At 24.6% G+C, this 22,748-nt stretch overlaps 1 protein-coding gene across 1 annotated transcript; it reads left to right on the top strand.

The window, feature by feature from the left end:
• The first annotated feature begins 15,214 nt into the window (after positions 1 to 15,214).
• LOC109601815 (lysophosphatidic acid receptor 1-like) lies at positions 15,215 to 17,432 on the top strand. The gene is made up of 3 exons (XM_049962576.1): positions 15,215 to 16,213; positions 16,372 to 16,582; positions 16,862 to 17,432. Exons 1-2 carry the CDS (start codon positions 15,215 to 15,217, stop codon positions 16,573 to 16,575), a joined length of 1,203 nt encoding a protein of 400 aa, XP_049818533.1. The 3' UTR covers positions 16,576 to 16,582; positions 16,862 to 17,432.
• Positions 17,433 to 22,748: the final 5,316 nt, after the last annotated feature.

Below are 22,748 nucleotides of genomic sequence, written 5' to 3'. Positions count from 1 at the left end.
AGTTGGTTTATTTACGAAGCAAATACATACGTTGCTTATTAAGAATACGTTTATGCTGAGTGATCATAAATGAACTATTAATTTGAGCAAACAGAATTATTATAAAAGAGATTCCAAAGTAGAATAAGACACGGACGGATTCGGCGAACTCCCAAAAGGAGATTTCATATTACTTTTGGGGACCGGTGTAAATTGACGGCGGCGACGATTTACGAAAATAAAAATTCAATTCTCATAAGTGGATAACGAACCTGATCATAAAAAATTACAGAATGTCTGTATGTTTTTATGAGCCATATTTCACTGGGAAAAGAATATGTCCTCTGTGTACGTTATGAGACTATTACAAAAGCGTTGTCTCAAGTAAAATGACTTTATAAGTATTTTTAGGTCGAGAATATTGTCGGCGACAGCTTGGTAATATTCCAACTTTACTTGGTACAAACATCAAATTTTATTCATTTTGGTCGGTGTTCGTGCCGGTCAGATAATACGTTTACTGTAAAATTTGGTTAATTACCTATTTAAGACTCTTCATAGCTGTGACATAATGGTAAACTATTCTAAAAATGTATTCACTTTTAGTACTATCTATTATATTTTTAACATTGTTTGAAATTCGTCATAAATGATTAAAATAAACTGTTAATGACACATTAAACGATTAAAAGTTTTATGACTAAAACGATAATTAATAGTTTTATGTCTGTTAAATCATATTTCTCGATAACTAATAAACCAAGGAGTGGCTAAATAGTGAAGGTTGTAGATCATAATTTACTAATTGAATACCTATAAAAAAAGTTGTACAATATGGTCAACATATCTATAATTTTCTGAAATATTTAAGATGATAAGGAGGCGTAATACCTCTGATTCATCAGGTATATCAATTTTTTCGTTTTACAATTAATGGTCCATTCAAGATATTTGATTATTTATGTAAGGAATACTTACTAGAAAATAATTTTTTTTATTAATAGTACATTTAAGATTTTGATATTTATTTGTAAAAAATTTGCCACATTTATAAAAACTGGTCCATATTATGAAATATATTTATAGGTTTTAAAGATTATTAATTAGAAATATCCTTTTCTTTCTAATTTTCTAATTAATGGTTAATTTGATTACTCATTTATGGTTTCTGAAAAGATATTTATAGGTTTTCAAGATTTTTAAGATGATATAGGGGTTCAATACCACTTATTTATCAGGATAACCAATTTTTCTTTTCAAATCTCCCAATTAATGGATCATTCAAGATATCTAATTATTTTTCTGTCGAATATTTACCATATTTTTCTAAAAAAGTAGCCCTAAAAATATTAATAGTGATTACAAATTACAAATATTTCTAAGACGTGGGACCTCAATACTTTTCTCTTATCAGGAAAAACGATATTTATTTCTAGAACATTTACTATATTTTTTAAAAAAAAAAACTGATTTTACAAAGACATGAAAGATATTACCAAGATTTCCAAACTGTTATAAGGCTTCAACACCACTAGCTTATTAGGAAAATCATTTCGTTCTAATTTTCTAATTAATGGTGGATTTTGAATATTTGATCTGTAAAGAAATTTTTTCATTTATAACAAAAGAATTCCTGAACGTACATTAAAGATATTTATAGGTTTTCCAAATGTTCAAGATGATATGGGGGTTCAATACCATTAATTTATCAGGATAACCTATTTTTCTTTCCAATGTTCCCAACTAATGTTTCATTTAAGATATTTCAATATTTTTCTGTCGAATATTTACTATATTTTTCTAAAAAAGTAGCTCTAAAAACATTGATAGTATTTACAAATTACAAATATTTCTAAGATGTGGCAGCTCAAAACTTCTTTCTTACCAGGAAAAACAATATTTATCTCTAGAATATGTACTATATATTTTAAAAAACTGATCTTATAAAAATATGAAAGATATTTCGAAGATTTCTAAGATGTTATAAGGGTTGAACACCACTAACTTATTAGGAAAATCATTTCATTCTAATTTTCTAATTAATGGTGGATTTTGGATATTTGATCTGTAGAGAAATTATTTCATTTATAACAAAAGAATTCCTGAACGTACATTAAAGATATTTATAGGTTTTCGAATTTTCAAGATGATATGGGGGTTTAATACTTTTGATTTATCAGGAAAACCTATTTTTATTTCTAATTTTCCCAATTAATGTTTCATTTAAAATATTTCAATATTTTTCTGTCGAATATTTACTATATTTTTCTAAAAAAGTAGCCCTAAAAACATTGATAATATTTACAAATTACAAATATTTCTAAGATGTGGGAGCTCAAAGCTTCTCTCTTATCAAAAAAAAAAAACAATATTTATCTCTAGAACATGTACTATACATTTTAAAAAACTGATCTTACAAAAAAATGAAAGATATATCGAAAATTTCTAAGATGTTATAGGGGTTTAACACCACTAGTTTATTAGGAAAATCATTTCGTTTTAATTTTCTAATTAATGATGGATTTTGGATATTTGATCTGTAGAGAAATTATTTCATGTATAACAAAAGAATTCCTGAACGTACATTAAAAATATTTATAGGTTTTCGGATTTTCAAGGTGATATGGGGGTTCAAACCTTTGATTTGTCAGGAAAACCTATTTCTCTTTCCAATTTTTCCAACTAATGTTTCATTTAAGATATTTCAATATTTTTCTGTCGAATACTTACTATATTTTTCTAAAAAAGTAGCCCTAAAAACATTGATAGTATTTACAAATTACAAATATTTCTAAGATGTGGGAGTTCAAAGCTTCCTCTTATCAAAAAAAATACAATATTTATTTCTAGAACATGTACTTACTATATATTTTAAAAAACTGATCTTACAAAAATATGAAAGATATTTCGAAGATTTCTAAGATTTTTATAGGGGTTGAACACCATTAGCTTATTAGAAAAATCATTTCTTTCTAATTTTCTAATTAATGGTGGATTTTGGATATTTGATCTGCAGAGAAATTATTTCATTTATAACAAAATAATTCCTAAAAGTAAATTAAAGATATTTATAGGTTTTTCCAAATTTTCAAGATGATATGGGGGTTCAACACCATTGTTTTATCAGGATAATCAATTGGGCTTTCCAATATTCCCAACTTCCAATATTTCATTAAAGATATTTGAATATTTTTTTGTCGAAAATTTACCATATTTTTCTAAAAAGTAGTCCTAAAAATATTGATAGTGTTTACAAGTTACAAATATTGCTAAGATGTGGGAGCTCAAAGCTTCTCTGTTATAAAGAAAAACGATATTTATCTCTAGAACATTTACTATATTTTTTAAAAAACTGATTTTTGAAAAACATGAAAGATATTTTCAAGATTTCCAAGATTTTATAGGGGTTGAACACCACTAGCTTATTAGGAAAATCTTTTTTTTTCTAATTCTTTAATTAATATTGGATTATAGGTATTAGATTACTCGTCTGTGGAACAATTCTGTTATCTGTAACAAAAGTGTTTCTGGTTATAAATATATTAAAGATATTTATTGGTTTCAAAGATTTTCAAGATGATATGGTATTTTAACACAACTGATTTATCAAAAAAATCAATTTTTCTTTCCAAATTTTCTAATTAAGATATTTGAATATTTTTCTTTCTAACATTTACCATATTTTTCTGCAGAAGTAACCCTAAAAATATTGAAAATGTCTACAAATTACAAATATTTTCAATAAATCTTCTCTCTTATCAGAAAAAAACAAATTTTCTTTCTAATTTTCTAGTTAATGATACATTTAAAATATTTGATTATTTATTTGTAGAACATTTTTTTAAAAAATTGACCCTATAAAATCATGAAAGATATTTAATACCTGTTTCTAAGATTTTCAAGATTTTATAGGAATTCAACACCATTTTTTTTTAATTTTGTAATTAAACTAGAGTATAGGTTACTCATCTGTATAGCAATAATCTTATTTTTAACAAAAGTGTTCCTGAAAATACATTAAAAATATTTAAAGGTTATAAAGATTTTCAAAAGGATATCGAGATTCAACATCATTTATCAGGAAAATCACTTTAAGATATTTGATTATTCATCTGTAGAACATTTGCCATATTCTTTTAAAAAACTAGTCCTACAAAAACATGAAAGATATTTATAAATTTCAAAGATTTGCAGAGTTGTTATATGAGTTCAACACCACTAGCTTATTAGGAAAATCATTTTTTTATAATCTTCTAATTAATGCTATTTTTTAGATAATTAATGACTCATTTGTAGAACAATTATCTCATTTTTAATCAAGTTTTCATGATTTTCAAGATGATAAGGGGATTCAACACTGATTAATCAAGAAAATCAATTTTTCTTTCCAAATTTCCAATTAATGGTCCATTGATTATTTATTTGTAGAACATTTTCAATATTTTTCAAAAAGTAAGTTGTTTACAAATTACAAAGATTTCCAAGATGTGGGAACTTAAATCCTTTCTATTATCAGGGATTCCAAATTTTCTAGTTGATGATACTTAAATATTTGATTAATTATCTCTGGAACATTTAATTCTTAAAAAACTAGATTTCCAAGATTTTGTAAAGTTTCAACACCAATTTTTTCTTATAGTTAATATGATCTATAGAACATTTATCACTTTTTTAACAAAAGTGTTTGAAAAAACACAAAGATATTTATAAGTTTTCAAAATGATACCACAGATTTATCAGGAAAATCTAATTAATAGTTGATTTTAAATATTTGATTATTCTTCTGTAGAACCTTTTTCACATTTTTACAGTTTTGACAAATATGGGTGATATTTCTAGGTTTTCAAAATTTCCAAATTGATAAAAAAGTTTAAGTTGATTTATAAGAAAAATAAAGGTTTCTTTTTAATTTACCAATTAATGCTACAGTTAAGATGTCTTATATTTTATATGTGTAACATTTGTCACATATTTTTACGAAACTATTTCTGAAAGAAAAGTTTTTAAGATCATGTGGGAACACAACACAAGTGCCTCAATTGATATCTCAAATTTACTAGTTTGAGGTACATTAAAAATATTAAATTATTTAACTGGACAACATTTGCTATAATTTTGTATAATTGTGGCCTTTAAAATGTTTCTAATTTTCCAGATTATAATAACAAATTTAAACTTTAAAGTTAATTATAATTATAATAAATCATAGTTAATCAATCACAAAATTAATAAATAAATTCTGCACATATATGCATATCTACACATAGAAATTTTCAATGGAGTATAATATTTCAATGGTTAACCAAGTGTGCATAAACAAGCAAATGTGTTGGTTAAATACGACAATAAAACTGAATTCAATTGTCCGATATGGATAATTAATTTTATTGTCCCCTATTTTTACAGCACAACAGTGCAAGTTAATGAAACAATGCATCTGTTGATTTTATTACGTATGCCACTTTATAAACATATTTAGAATTGAATTAATCACCAATATTGGTGAGAGCAGGACAAATACTCAATTATTATATGTTATAGTTATATATGATAAACCAAAACCGAATATTAAATTAATTATCAACCAAACCAAACAATGAAATTTATTCAAAAAAAACTTATTATATTAAAATTTCAAATTGCTGATGAGGGTGTTTTTGTGAACACTTTATCGCCTATTACATTTAAGTAGCTAGAGGAGATTTATAACTTCACATTAAGTGCTTAGACAGGGTGAAACTTGTAAATTATTCATTGCATTAGTTTCTTTTAATCTTTTTTAATCTTGCATATTTTACACGAACGCCGAGCAAAATAAGACAATAAGTTTTTAGCAAAAGAAAAAAACAACCTTCACTATCTCAAATTAGTGACGAATAAGAGAAAATGTCGGGGAGGTCAGATAAAAACGGTGTGTTTATTATGCATTTCCATCCGACATATGAACAGTTCTGTTTTGTTTGTCCCGAATAAAATGTCATAGCCAGGAAATGCTCAATCTTTCCTGAATCCCTTTGAGTCCTTCCACCGGGGGTCAAACTACGTTAGATTAAATAAAAGCCATTTATGTCATTTGGCAAAAAACTCATGTTTAAATTTCTTTATTTGTATTGGAAATGTAAAATATTTTTATGCAAAAGTAGAAAGTCTCTTAAAGTTTGGTGTTCAGTGAAACAGTTAACTTGAAAAAGATAAAGCCAGTTTAAATAGAAAATCTTGTAAACAACTACATACAATTTATTTACATATTTTTTATCAATATAATTTCATTAAACGTTAGCATCAGACTTCGCTTTATGCAATTTAAATCTTTCTCTTCACTTGATTCTACATTTGATTTGAGTCTGTTCGTCTCTTCCTTGGATATACGTATGTAAGTATACTGTGTGTTTATTCTTTTACTTATTATATTTTGTTTTATTTCAATCAATTGTGACTTTTTAAGAAATATTTTTCCTAATTTTCTAATTCACATAAGATACTCGATAATTTATTATATTTTACAAAAGTGGTTCTGAAACAATTTTCGTTTTTAATATTTAAATTAATATTAATTATTTTTTCTATTACTTTTTAACTCATTATTTTTTTATTTATTTCAATCAATTGTGACCTAACTTAATTTTTTATATTTTTTATAAAAAAGATTACATATATATATATATATATATATATATATATATATATATATAGTATTAATTAATAATTTATTAAATAATTAATATAAATAAAATAAATAAAGTAAATAAATTAAATAAAATAAATAAAATAAATAAAATAAATAAAATAAATAAAATAAATAAATAAAATAAATAAAATAAATAAAATAAATAAAATAAAATAAAATAAAATAAATAAAATAAAATAAAATAAAATAAAATAAAATAAAATAAAATAAAATAAATAAAATAAATAAAATAAATAAAATAAATAAAATAAATAAAATAAATAAAATAAATAAAATAAATAAAATAAATAAAATAAATAAAATAAATAAAATAAATAAAATAAATAAAATTAATAAAATAAATAAAATAAATAAAATAAATAAAATAAATAAAATAAATAAAATAAATAAAATAAATAAAATAAATAAAATAAATAAAATAAATAAAATAAATAAAATAAATAAAATAAAATAAATAAAATAAATAAAATAAATAAAATAAATAAAATAAATAAAATAAATAAAATAAATAAAATAAATAAAATAAATAAAATAAATAAAATAAATAAAATAAATAAAATAAATAAAATAAATAAAATAAATAAAATAAATAAAATAAATAAAATAAATAAAATAAATAAAATAAATTAAAATAAATAAAATAAAAAAAATAAATAAAATATGTAATAATTAATTTATAAAATTTATGTATTATGTAAGAACATGTTTAATAATTATGAAAAAGAGACTTTCTTTCTAAAATTTCTCCTGAAGAAAATACAACCCCTCAAATTTCATTTTCTTTTGTTTCTCACGTCTATTCAATCGTATTTAAATTTGGTATATATTATCCTAAAATACATAACTACAATACAATGTGATAAAATAAAAATTCCTTTTATAAAATACAATTAAATAGAAAATAATAATTAAAAAACAATTATTATATATTAAAAATGAAGGCAATTTAAATAATAGTTTATTTCAAAAAATTCAAATCAAATCAAAATTCTAAAATTATAATGGTTTACAAAAATATATTTATATTTATATATATATATATATATATATATATATATATATATATATATATATATATTAGCAAAGTTTCTATGAATTTAATTAACATCTTATTAATAAGAATTTTATTAAAATTTTAATCAACAGAAATAATAATAATTGTAAAATTAAAATTACATTAAATTTGTTGTACACATTTGATATGTATGTATATATATATATACACATCAAGATAATGTATAAAAAATTTAAATATAATTGGTCCATAAGTCACATAAAATTGAAGTAAAAAAACAATTTTTTAAATTAAATTTGAAGAGCTGAATTTTCTTCAGGGAGAGCTTTAGAAAACAAATATTTATTTATTTTTTTCATTATATACGTATATTGTTCATGATTAATTACTATGTAATAACAAACAAAATTGAATTGTTATTTTAATTAACTTGTAATAATAATTTTTGTAGATGTTGCCTAAAACTAGCAAGACTCATTTTAAACAGTGGGAAAAGATAAATTAATAAAAAAATCTGATAAGTTTCTGGGATAATTGATCAAAAAATAAATTAAAAAGAGTTGTGAGAATCAAAATTAGATACAAAGAAACATAAACAAAATTAGGAAAATTGATTAGGGTTAAGAAAAAAAGTTATCTATTGAATTTCGTATCCTTTAAAATAGGTTTACCGAAAATTTAATACAAACATATTGTACATTTTAAGTCTACTTAAAAATTCACATTTTTCTAATAAAATTATGACTTCTGATTCATTAAATTAACTAAATCATGAAGCAATATGTGATTAATATCTGAGAATATGACATGAGATTTTAGTTTTCAAAAAGCACATAAGAAACAAAATTGAACATGCCATCAAAATATAAACTAATTGTTGAAAATAATGCATTAAGTCACTATCTGATACTCTGAAATAACTTGAACATTTTAATCAATTAGAAAAATACGTTTATAATTATAATTCTGTTACAGATATTTTTTATCGTATTCAATTAAGTAGTTCAAATAAAAAATTCCGAATAATTTTTTGAAAGGGGACGTTGAAATTGAAATAAAACAACTTGTAACGAATTTAGAACGAAATTGAAATGACAAAATTTCATTTTCTATTTTCTTAATGTCTTTAAATTCATTTTTATTACATACCTTCCATCTTTAACGTAACACACAAACAATTACTGCGGCAAAACACATGTTAAAAAATTTAATTTCACAAACCGTACAACAGGAAAAAAAACTATTATTACGCTGCATTTTAGAATTTTTAATAAATCCCTGCGTCCCTCCAACATTTGTCCCAGAGCACCGCAATACAAACATCCCCTGCGAAAATTGCGATAAAATTCGTATCTCGTCTTGGTTGCATTTCCTATGTGCCGAAATGGCTTTTGCAATCATACATATTCGGGATGGAAGTAATTATACCGTTTCACGGTCCGATGGTATTTTTACAAGCGTTGATCAAATGGTCGAATTTGATGGAAAAAGTTTTGACGTTTTAATTAGATAGTTATAATGAAAATTTAAACGTGTGGTGTAGTCGGGTAGTTTAATTAACTAATTAAACATTCGATAATGTCCTTTTGGTCTCCGTGCAATTTGAATTGAGTATTCCGTTAATGTAATGATGATACAAATGTTTTTCATGAAAGTCCCAATAAAATGTTACGTAGGAATCTCCGATGTTATTATCAGTAGCAGTGACTGAAAACTTTGCTAAACATTTTACTAATGAAAATACTCACCTGTCAAATGGAAGCTAGTGATGCGTTTAGCTCTAATTAAGTTAGAGAGTATTATTGAATAGGAGAGGAGTTAGTTTATGTAAGTTAAGTCTGCTCCAAAGTTGTGAGTGGGATTTATGTTTTTACGTACAGCTGAAATGCATTTCGTCCGACAATGCGATTAAACAGTCAAATGATTAGAATCCGGGGTAAAATCATTAAGAATTGCAATTAGCCTACAGGAGGGTCTTTTGTTTCGATTTTCGGAGGGAAAATAAAATTAATGTCTGAAAGAATTTACTTCCTTTTAATTTTGTTAAATTTGTTACGTGTTTCAGCCACTTTGGAAATAAAACAAGACAATTTGGAATTAAAGGGGAATTAAAGTCATTTAAATTGTCACTGTGATTATATGGGTAACTAATTTGTAATTTTAAGATTACAATTACATTATATGTATATAAATAATAGTCAATAAAAGGTGTTGTTCTTTGTTAAGACATTCCCTTATTATATTTTCAATTGAAAGTGTTATTTTATAATTGTTAATAATCATTGTAAACTACTTTTGGAAAGCATCATTAGTTTCTAATGATATCAGCAATATTTAGACCCTGTTGTTTCATGTTAATTAATATCTTTCTATTCTTTTGAGAGCAATATTTCTTTATTTTGACTAAAAGTGAATTTATTTAATAAAATAATATAAATTCTGCTAAGAATAATTTCTAACTAATAAGAGTATTATTAAATGCATACACAAAACTTAAATATATTTGAATGTGCCATTTCTTTGGCCAACAAATAAATGAGTTAACTAATATATATAATATGTGTAACAAAAAAAATAAGAATTATTAAATATTGAAATACATTTTTTATACTGACTGGATAAAATTTGAATTAAACCCTTTTATGAAATACCTTACAAAACGTTTGTATTTTAAATTTTGTGTTTAAGAAATATTAAATATCTTTCGGTTTGATGTTTTTATATCTTATACAAGTTTTATTAAAAACAAAAAAATTAGCTTATATAAAGTTAATAAATTGCGCCCTGCTAAAAATACCGTTTCCCGTTCAACTAAATTTTATCCTTCCCATTCACTACATAAAAAATATATGTTATAAAAAAAATTCAATGTCAATAATGAAGGAAAATCATCCCCAATTTCGTTCTAATAGATCAATTTCGAGCATCAAAATTGTTTGATCCTTCAATTTCGTGTCTGACGTCGATTTTAATATGTGAATTGGCAAACTTAATTAAACCTTTAAGTTAACATTAAATAATACGATTGTTAATGTGGTTGATTATGTTATAAAATAATAATGGGTACTTTCTATTAAAAAATAAAAATACTACATTATTTACTTCTTTCAATATACTTGACTTACATTTCATGTTTTTAAAATGACTTTAATTAAATAAAGGTAAAAATATTAAGAAATGTAACATGGGTATTTTAGGTTTTCTATTTAAAACTAAAAATAGTACATTATTTACTTATTTTAATATACTTTAGGATTAAGTGCAGTTACATTCATGTTTTTAAAATTAAACTTTAATTAAATAAAGATAAAAATATTATGAAATGTAATCTCCATTCAGTATATCTTAAAATTGAATGTAACATGACTATTTTCGGTTTTCTATTAAAAACTAAAGATACCACATTATTTACTTATTTTAATATACTTTAGGATTAGGTGCAGTTACATTCATGTTTTTAAAATGAAACTTTAATTAAATAAAGGTAAAAATATTAAGAAATGTAATCTCCACTCAATATATCTTAAAATTGGATGTAACATGGATATTTTAGGTTTTCTATTAAAAAAGATACTACATTATTTACTTATTTTAATATACTTTAGGATTAGGTGCAGTTACATTCATGTTTTTAAAATGAAACTTTAATTAAATAAAGGTAAAAATATTAAGAAATATAGTTTCCACTTAAAATATCTTAAAATTGGATGTAACATGGGTATTTCAGGTTTTCTATTAAAAACTAAAAATACTACATTATTTACTTATTTTAATATACTTTAGAATTAGGTGCAGTTACATTCATATTTTTAAAATGAAACTTTAATTAAATAAAGGTAAAAATATTTATAAATGTAATCTCCACTCAATATATCTTAAAATTGGATGTAACATGGATATTTTAGGTTTTCTATTAAAAAAGATACTACATTATTTACTTATTTTAATATACTTTAGGATTAGGTGCAGTTACATTCATGTTTTTAAAATGAAACTTTAATTAAATAAAGGTAAAAATATTAAGAAATATAGTTTCCACTTAAAATATCTTAAAATTGGATGTAACATGGGTATTTCAGGTTTTCTATTAAAAACTAAAAATACTACATTATTTACTTATTTTAATATACTTTAGAATTAGGTGCAGTTACATTCATATTTTTAAAATGAAACTTTAATTAAATAAAGGTAAAAATATTAAGAAATGTAATCTTCACTGAATATATCTTAAAATTGGATGTAACATGGGTATTTTAGGTTTACTATTAAAAACTAAAAATACTACATTATTTACTTATTTTAATATACTTTAGAATTAGGTGCAGTTACATTCATGTTTTTAAAATGAAACTTTAATTAAATAAAGGTAAAAATATTAAGAAATGTAATCTTCACTGAATATATCTTAAAATTGGATGTAACATGGGTATTTTAGGTTTACTATTAAAAACTAAAAATACTACATTATTACTTATTTTAATATACTTTAGAATTAGGAGCAGTTACATTCATGTTTTTATAATGAAACTTTAATTAAATAAAGGTAAAAATATTAAGAAATGTAGTTTCCACTTAAAATATCTTAAAATTGGATGTAACATGGGTATTTCAGGTTTTCTATTAAAAACTAAAAATACTACATTATTTATTTATTTTAATATACTTTAGAATTAGGTGCAGTTACATTCATATTTTTAAAATGAAACTTTAATTAAATAAAGGTAAAAATATTAAGAAATGTAATCTTCACTGAATATATCTTAAAATTGGATGTAACATGGGTATTTTAGGTTTACTATTAAAAACTAAAAATACTACATTATTACTTATTTTAATATACTTTAGAATTAGGAGCAGTTACATTCATGTTTTTATAATGAAACTTTATTTAAATAAAGGTAAAAATATTAAGAAATGTAGTTTCCACTTAAAATATCTTAAAATTGGATGTAACATGGGTATTTCAGGTTTTCTATTAAAAACTAAAAATACTACATTATTTACTTATTTTAATATACTGTAGAATTAGGTGCAGTTACATTCATATTTTTAAAATGAAACTTTAATTAAATAAAGGTAAAAATATTAAGAAATGTAATCTTCACTGAATATATCTTAAAATTGGATGTAACATGGGTATTTTAGGTTTACTATTAAAAACTAAAAATACTACATTATTACTTATTTTAATATACTTTAGAATTAGGAGCAGTTACATTCATGTTTTTATAATGAAACTTTATTTAAATAAAGGTAAAAATATTAAGAAATGTAGTTTCCACTTAAAATATCTTAAAATTGGATGTAACATGGGTATTTCAGGTTTTCTATTAAAAACTAAAAATACTACATTATTTACTTATTTTAATATACTTTAGAATTAGGTGCAGTTACATTCATATTTTCAAAATAAAACTTTAATTAAATAAAGGTAAAAATATTAAGAAATGTAATCTCCACTGAATATATCTTAAAATTGGATGTAACATGGGTATTTTAGGTTTATTATTAAAAACTAAAAATACTAAATTATTTACTTATTTTAATGTACTTTAGAATTAGAAAAATACTAAATTATTTACTTACTTTAATATACTTTTGAATTAGGTGCAGTTACATTCACGTTTTTAAAATTAAACTTTAATCAAATAAAGGTAAAAATATTAAGGAATGTAATCTCCACTCAATATATCTTAAAATTGGATGTAATATGGATATTTTAGGTTTACTATTAAAAACTAAAAATACTTCATTACTTACTTATTTTAATATACTTTAGGATTAGGTGCAGTTACATTTCATGTTTTTAAAATGGAACTTTAATTAAATAAATAAGGTAAAAATATTAAAAAATGTAATCTCTTCTCAGTACATTTTAGAATTGGATGTAACATAAGACGATTTTTTTCATGTCTCTTATAATGAAACAATCCCAACAACAATTTTACAGTTACCACAATCTCATTCTTGTGTAACTTATTAAACGTATTAAAGTTTAAAATTAGTTGAACCATAAGAATGTATCTTAATTAAATTAAGCATTTAATAGCTTTTAAAATTTTTTCGTTCATAATTAAATTTGTAAAAAATATCATTTTTAACAAGATATATTAATACATGTTTCAGATAATATCAACAAACAATATTTAGGCTGTAAATTTTAACTTATTTAAACTTATTTCATAAATTATTAGAACAAAATATTTGTAAAATGGGTTTTTAAAAATTGACAGCAGTTAAAGCACGTCCAATAATGAAGAAAATCTACATAAATTTCTTCTGAAGAAAATACACCCCCTCAAACTTAAATTTCAAAAATTGTTTCTTTCTCATATTTCTGTGACCTTTGATCCAATCCTGTTCAAATTTTGTATGTATTGTCCCGTAATATATATTTACAATTCGATGTAATAAACTTCTTCCAGAATGAGCATAGATTCTGAAAGATGTCCCTCTTTTTGTGTGTCTGTATCATTAATGAATTTCTTATAGACATACGTCCAATTAATCTATTTATTGTTTAAAGATCTGTACGAGCTCAATATAAAAGCATGAACCTTGAAAAATACTCTGAATACTGTATTTCAAATATTCATGTTTAAAGTTGTTCAAATAAAAGTACGATTGAATGGAGAATTAAGATCGTTATTGCTATTATATTTTGTGCTTCATAAAACTTTATAGATCTACTTTGACCGCTCATTAAAACTAAGTAGGGAATAAAATATATGTGTTAACCACTTAGAATAATTTTATTTCACTCTTGACAAACTCGTTAGAATCAAAATTCAAATTTGGCTCCATTCCAAATTTGACAATTAAAGACAGTTTGTGCCTCCATTAAATTCGTACGATTTTACACTTCACCACTAAACAGCTTTGTAATATCTGTTGAACATTTAATCGATAATTTGTTAATTAAACTTATATATCAAGTGTAAATGTAACGTTGTTTTACAAGTAAATAATTAATTTACATAAAGGAAAGATATTAATTAATTTAACTCTCTAAGTATATTATTATATATAACATGTCCGCTGATTTATCACCTAAATATTCATTGTTTGAGGGTCCATCTTTTGAACGATACCTCTTTAATAGAAAAACAAGTTTCTAAAGCCTCAACAGTCTGTTAATCGTGAGACAACGTTGAATATTTCATGAACCAATTGAAATCCGAATGCATAATGAACAAAGTTACCATTTTCCACTTAAATAAGAGTAATTTCAGTTGTTTGTACAATCAAGTGCCATCGAATAATGTAATTTAATGAGTAGTATTTATCGTAGCTTGTATTTACATATATTATATACTTTTACATATGATACAGAGACAACTGTTTGTTTTTGTTCTGTCTATTATTTCGTTATAAGTGCTTCAATTAAAACTGAAATATCTCAATGCTTTGTCATTCAAAATTAATCAAGAGAACCTTTTTTATATATATATATATGTATATATGTTTTCTTCATTAGCTTCCCTATATTAAAGCATGACATTAATTGAGTCCTCCTTTTTTCAGTATCCAAAATGACGGAGGAAGACGAAAGTTTATTCATCCAAAAGATATACCTCCTGGTCTTAGAAATCTTCTGCTTCGTGGCCATGGCCCTCAATCTGGTGGTGCTGGTGAGCGTCTTCTGGATTCGCACACCCATGACGCCCATCCTGAAAATGAGCCTCAGCTTGGCAGCTGCCGACGCTTGTGCCTCGATGCTTTACGGCTCCGTTCTATTCATAAACTACAACATGTACTTAGAAATAATAAAACTGATGGGTATCGTCATAACAGTGGCCCATTTATTGGCGTTGAGCTTAAACCATTATCTTGGCATCCTGAAACCGCTACATTACAACTCGATCGTAACCAAACGGAAGCTGGCTATTGTTATAATATTGTTATGGATATGTCCGGTACTTCTAGTAGGTTTCATTTGTGTGGTGGAATCCATTAACTACGAATTCGATTCCATAGATAATGTCCACATAAACGACACGAACGAAACTTTCATTATAAAAATGAACGACAATGAAACAATTGCGTCCAATTTGACCCCGTTGAATTTTATGGACACGTTTAGTTTTAGAATAAGCTATTCGTCGTTGTTTTTCATTCCGATGTTTCTTATGGCCTTTTGCTACACGCACATACTTTTCATCGTGCGACGTCAGCAGAAAACTTGGAAAAACCTGTCCAGGATTGGGAGTACTAAGTGGAGAGGACGTACTGTGAATAACTGTTCCACGAGTAAAGTCCTCCGGGAGCAAAGACAACTGGAGGGCAATCTAAGGGCAATATTCACCACCCTGTTGATAATGGGGTCTTGCTTCGTTGGTTGGATGCCCGCCTTGTTTCTTTACAGTTTGATGTGCAGGAAGGGGTGTTACTGGAGCGGTGACCAACTTGATAACTTGAACGAAAATTACGCCAATGTTGTTATGACCTTCAGGCTGCTTGACAACCTGTTGGTTATATTGAAGATGATGGTCAACGTAATAATCTACAGCATAAGAATGAAAGAGATCAAGGTGAGTCATATGGGGGTGGAAAATTATGTCACTTTCTTAAGTTTTTATTTTTAATCAATGATTATATTAAACCCTCGTTTTCAACGACTTTTTACCATCGATAAAAATCAATTGATTTTTGGGAATTTTAATACTGATGGATGGCTTTGATGTTACAGGACAGTTTAGGGAAGATGCGACTGGCAGTTGTAAATATCTGTGGATTGTCTAACGACAATGGTGCAAATTACCATCTGACATATCAACAATCTCCTCCCCAGAACAGTGGTACATCGGTGCAAATACGGATAACATCATTCCGTGGCAACAATGGGGCGTGCAGTCAAAGTGCCCCCAATATTGAACACAACACATTTTTGTAAATAAATTGTAAGTATTAACTTATTAAATAATGCAAAGACAGGAAGAAATTATTGTTGGTAACTGATTTAGGAAGTGTTATAAGGGTTTAAATGGACCCAAGCCAAACGTCAAAAGCAGTAACATTGATTCATTTATGATTCACCCTAATCCTTAAATTTAATCAAATTTGATGAACATTACTAAATTTTCAGATCAAGTTTAATTTTAATTTAATAAAAATTAATCTACTTCGTGTCAATATAAGCTTTTTATTGGATTATCATTATGATTAAAATTCTTTTTCAGATGAGGAATTAATTTTCAACAACGATTTACTAATTACAGAGGGAAACATTACACTTCAAACATTAAATGTTATACTATAATTCCAGTTGCACACAATTTTATTAATGTATGTAGATGTAAATATTTGTACCTACAATTTTATATCTAATTATAATTCGAAGTATTTATTTTTCCAAAGATCCTATTTTTGTAAATAAGTGTAAATTTTGTGATTTATTGAAACCTACAAACTTTTAGCCTTTAATTAATTGTGTGTGTTGTATTCCTGGACATATTCCCCTTTTTGTCCAACAATAAATTGAAAGTATATTTAGTTATGAATGGATTATGAATGCTTGTACGTGTTTTGAAAGTTCAACGGATGAATACTCCTCAAAGTTCACTTAAGACTGATTTATATTATTAGAATTTAATATTTAGTAGCAAAGTTACAAATGTTGTAGGGTGAATTTCAAACTACAACAACGTGACTTACAAATCTTGAATTTTATTTATTGTTAGGCTAAAAATTTGTAAAACTATTGACTATAACTTGTTTTTATATTAGATATTAAATAATTTATTAAGAGCTTATAAATATCGTTGTCCATATTACAATTATATTGTGCTACAATAATTGTAGTTCAAAATAAATAATAGATATAGTTAATTAATAAAAATTTGTACAGTATTAATATGTCAAATAAAGTATTTATGTGTAAGTATTTTTATTTTAAAATTCCTGATTTATAAACAAAATATTTAGTACAATTAGGCAAATGTAAACTTAAATTTTCCTCATGTTAATTCAGTCTCCTCTTTTGAGGTTTCAATTTTGCTATAATAAATTAGTTTACCTTTTAGTAAATGTTTAATATATTTTAATGAGAATGATCTAAAAGCATCGAGGTTAAGCCCACAGTACTAATCAGGTAAAGAGTATTCTGTGTCAAAAAATGCCAAAGAAATGTTCCTTATTGTTACCAAATGATTAAGGTAAGTAATAACCTAATTTTAATTATATCCTGACCGATTCTGTTGGTGGTGAAATAATTGACTCGTACGTGTTTTAAAGTTCAATGGATGAATATTCCTCAAAGCCCAATTAAGGCTGATTTATATTATTAGAATTTAATATTTATTAGCAAAGTTATAAATGTTGTAGGCTGAATTTCAAACTACAACGACGTGACTTACAAATCTTGACCTTTTATTTACTGTTAGGCTAAAAAATTGTAAAACTATTGACTATAACTTGTTTTTATATTAGATATTAAATAATTTATTAAGAACTTATAAATATCGTTGTCCATATTACAATTATATTGTGCTACAATAATTGTAGTTCAAAGTAAATAATAGATATAGTTATTAATTAAAAATTTGTACAGTATTAATATGTCAAATAAAGTATTTATGTGTAAGTATTTTTATTTTAAAATTCCTGATTTATAAACAAAATATTTAGTACAATTAGGCAAATGTAAACTTAAATTTTCCTCATGTAAATTCAGGCTCCTGTTTTGAGTTTTCAATTTTGCTATAATAAATTAGTTTACCTTTTAGTAAATGTTTAATATATTTTAATGAGAATGATCTAAAAGCATCGGGGTTAAGCCCAACCGGGCTAATCAGCTAAAGAGTATTGTGTGTCCAAAAATGCCATAGAAATGTTCCTTATTGTTACCAAATGATTAAGGTAAGTAATAACCTGATTTTAATTATATCCTGACCGATTCTGTTGATGGTTAAATAATTGACTCGTACGTGTTTTAAAGTTCAATGGGTGAATATTCCTCAAAGCCCAATTAAGGCTGATTTATATTATTAGAATTTAATATTTATTAGCAAAGTTACAAATGTTGTAGGCTGAATTTCAAACTACAACAACGTGACTTACAAATCTTGACCTTTTATTTACTGTTAGGCTAAAAATTTGTAAAACTATTGACTATAACTTGTTTTTATATTAGATATTAAATAATTTATTAAGAGCTTATAAATATTTAATATATTGTGCTACAATAATTGTAGTTCAAAGTAAATAATAGATATAGTTATTAATTAAAAATTTGTACAGTATTAATATGTCAAATAAAGTATTTATGTGTAAGTATTTTTATTTTAAAATTCCTGATTTATAAACAAAATATTTAGTACAATTAGGCAAATGTAAACTTAAATTTTCCTCATGTAAATTCAGGCTCCTGTTTTGAGTTTTCAATTTTGCTATAATAAATTAGTTTACCTTTTAGTAAATGTTTAATATATTTTAATGAGAATGATCTAAAAGCATCGGGGTTAAGCCCAACCGGGCTAATCAGCTAAAGAGTATTGTGTGTCCAAAAATGCCATAGAAATGTTCCTTATTGTTACCAAATGATTAAGGTAAGTAATAACCTGATTTTAATTACATCCTGACCGATTCTGTTGATGGTTAAATAATTGACTCGTACGTGTTTTAAAGTTCAATGGGTGAATATTCCTCAAAGCCCAATTAAGGCTGATTTATATTATTAGAATTTAATATTTATTAGCAAAGTTACAAATGTTGTAGGCTGAATTTCAAACTACAACAACGTGACTTACAAATCTTGACCTTTTATTTACTGTTAGGCTAAAAATTTGTAAAACTATTGACTATAACTTGTTTTTATATTAGATATTAAATAATTTATTAAGAGCTTATAAATATTTAATATATTGTGCTACAATAATTGTAGTTCAAAGTAAATAATAGATATAGTTATTAATTAAAAATTTGTACAGTATTAATATGTCAAATAAAGTATTTATGTGTAAGTATTTTTATTTTAAAATTCCTGATTTATAAACAAAATATTTAGTACAATTAGGCAAATGTAAACTTAAATTTTCCTCATGTAAATTCAGGCTCCTGTTTTGAGTTTTCAATTTTGCTATAATAAATTAGTTTACCTTTTAGTAAATGTTTAATATATTTTAATGAGAATGACCTAAAAGCATCGGGGTTAAGCCCAACCGGGCTAATCAGCTAAAGAGTATTGTGTGTCCAAAAATGCCATAGAAATGTTCCTTATTGTTACCAAATGATTAAGGTAAGTAATAACCTGATTTTAATTATATCCTGACCGATTCTGTTGATGGTTAAATAATTGACTCGTACGTGTTTTAAAGTTCAATGGGTGAATACTCCTCAAAGCCCAATTAAGGCTGATTTATATTATTAGAATTTAATATTTATTAGCAAAGTTACAAACGTTGTAGACTGAATTTCAAACTACAACAACGTGACTTACAAATTTTGACTTTTTATTTACTGTTAGGCTAAAAATTTGTAAAACTATTGACTATAACTTGTTTTTATATTAGATATTAAATAATTTATTAAGAGCTTATAAATATCGTTGTCCATATTACAATTATATTGTGCTACAATAATTGTAGTTCAAAGTAAATAATAGATATAGTTATTAATTAAAAATTTGTACAGTATTAATATGTCAAATAAAGTATTTATGTGTAAGTATTTTTATTTTAAAATTCCTGATTTATAAACAAAATATTTAGTACAATTAGGCAAATGTAAACTTAAATTTTCCTCATGTAAATTCAGGCTCCTGTTTTGAGTTTTCAATTTTGCTATAATAAATTAGTTTACCTTTTAGTAAATGTTTAATATATTTTAATGAGAATGATCTAAAAGCATCGGGGTTAAGCCCAACCGGGCTAATCAGCTAAAGAGTATTGTGTGTCCAAAAATGCCATAGAAATGTTCCTTATTGTTACCAAATGATTAAGGTAAGTAATAACCTGATTTTAATTATATCCTGACCGATTCTGTTGATGGTTAAATAATTGACTCGTACGTGTTTTAAAGTTCAATGGGTGAATACTCCTCAAAGCCCAATTAAGGCTGATTTATATTATTAGAATTTAATATTTGTTAGCAAAGTTACAAACGTTGTAGACTGAATTTCAAACTACAACAACGTGACTTACAAATTTTGACTTTTTATTCACTGTTAGGCTAAAAATTTGTAAAACTATTGACTATAACTTGTTTTTATATTAGGTATTAAATAATTTATTAAGAGCTTATAAATATTTAATATATTGTGCTACAATAATTGTAGTTCAAAGTAAATAATAGATATAGTTAATTATTAAAAATTTGTACAGTATAAATATGTCAAATAAAGTATTTATGTGTAAGTATTTTTATTTTAAAATTCCTGATTTATAAACAAAATATTTAGTACAATTAGGAAAATGTAAACTTAAATTTCCCTCATGCAAACTCAGTCTCCTCTTTTGAGGTTTCAATTTTGCTATAATAAATTAGTTTACCTTTTAGTAAATGTTTAATATATTTTAATGAGAATGATCTAAAAGCATCGGGGTTAAGCCCAACCGGGCTAATCAGCTAAAGAGTATTGTGTGTCCAAAAATGCCATAGAAATGTTCCTTATTGTTACCAAATGATTAAGGTAAGTAATAACCTGATTTTAATTATATCCTGACCGATTCTGTTGATGGTTAAATAATTGACTCGTACCTGTTTTAAAGTTCAATGGGTGAATACTCCTCAAAGCCCAATTAAGGCTGATTTATATTATTAGAATTTAATATTTGTTAGCAAAGTTACAAACGTTGTAGACTGAATTTCAAACTACAACAACGTGACTTACAAATTTTGACTTTTTATTCACTGTTAGGCTAAAAATTTGTAAAACTATTGACTATAACTTGTTTTTATATTAGGTATTAAATAATTTATTAAGAGCTTATAAATATTTAATATATTGTGCTACAATAATTGTAGTTCAAAGTAAATAATAGATATAGTTAATTATTAAAAATTTGTACAGTATAAATATGTCAAATAAAGTATTTATGTGTAAGTATTTTTATTTTAAAATTCCTGATTTATAAACAAAATATTTAGTACAATTAGGCAAATGTAAACTTAAATTTTCCTCATGTAAATTCAGGCTCCTGTTTTGAGTTTTCAATTTTGCTATAATAAATTAGTTTACCTTTTAGTAAATGTTTAATATATTTTAATGAGAATGATCTAAAAGCATCGGGGTTAAGCCCAACCGGGCTAATCAGCTAAAGAGTATTGTGTGTCCAAAAATGCCATAGAAATGTTCCTTATTGTTACCAAATGATTAAGGTAAGTAATAACCTGATTTTAATTATATCCTGACCGATTCTGTTGATGGTTAAATAATTGACTCGTACGTGTTTTAAAGTTCAATGGGTGAATATTCCTCAAAGCCCAATTAAGGCTGATTTATATTATTAGAATTTAATATTTATTAGCAAAGTTACAAATGTTGTAGGCTGAATTTCAAACTACAACAACGTGACTTACAAATCTTGACCTTTTATTTACTGTTAGGCTAAAAATTTGTAAAACTATTGACTATAACTTGTTTTTATATTAGATATTAAATAATTTATTAAGAGCTTATAAATATTTAATATATTGTGCTACAATAATTGTAGTTCAAAGTAAATAATAGATATAGTTATTAATTAAAAATTTGTACAGTATTAATATGTCAAATAAAGTATTTATGTGTAAGTATTTTTATTTTAAAATTCCTGATTTATAAACAAAATATTTAGTACAATTAGGCAAATGTAAACTTAAATTTTCCTCATGTAAATTCAGGCTCCTGTTTTGAGTTTTCAATTTTGCTATAATAAATTAGTTTACCTTTTAGTAAATGTTTAATATATTTTAATGAGAATGACCTAAAAGCATCGGGGTTAAGCCCAACCGGGCTAATCAGCTAAAGAGTATTGTGTGTCCAAAAATGCCATAGAAATGTTCCTTATTGTTACCAAATGATTAAGGTAAGTAATAACCTGATTTTAATTATATCCTGACCGATTCTGTTGATGGTTAAATAATTGA

The sequence above is a fragment of the Aethina tumida genome, chromosome 2, assembly GCF_024364675.1.
Source record: "Aethina tumida isolate Nest 87 chromosome 2, icAetTumi1.1, whole genome shotgun sequence".
NCBI classification, from domain to species: Eukaryota; Metazoa; Arthropoda; class Insecta; order Coleoptera; family Nitidulidae; genus Aethina; species Aethina tumida.
This window is presented reverse-complemented; position numbering and strand designations above follow the sequence as displayed.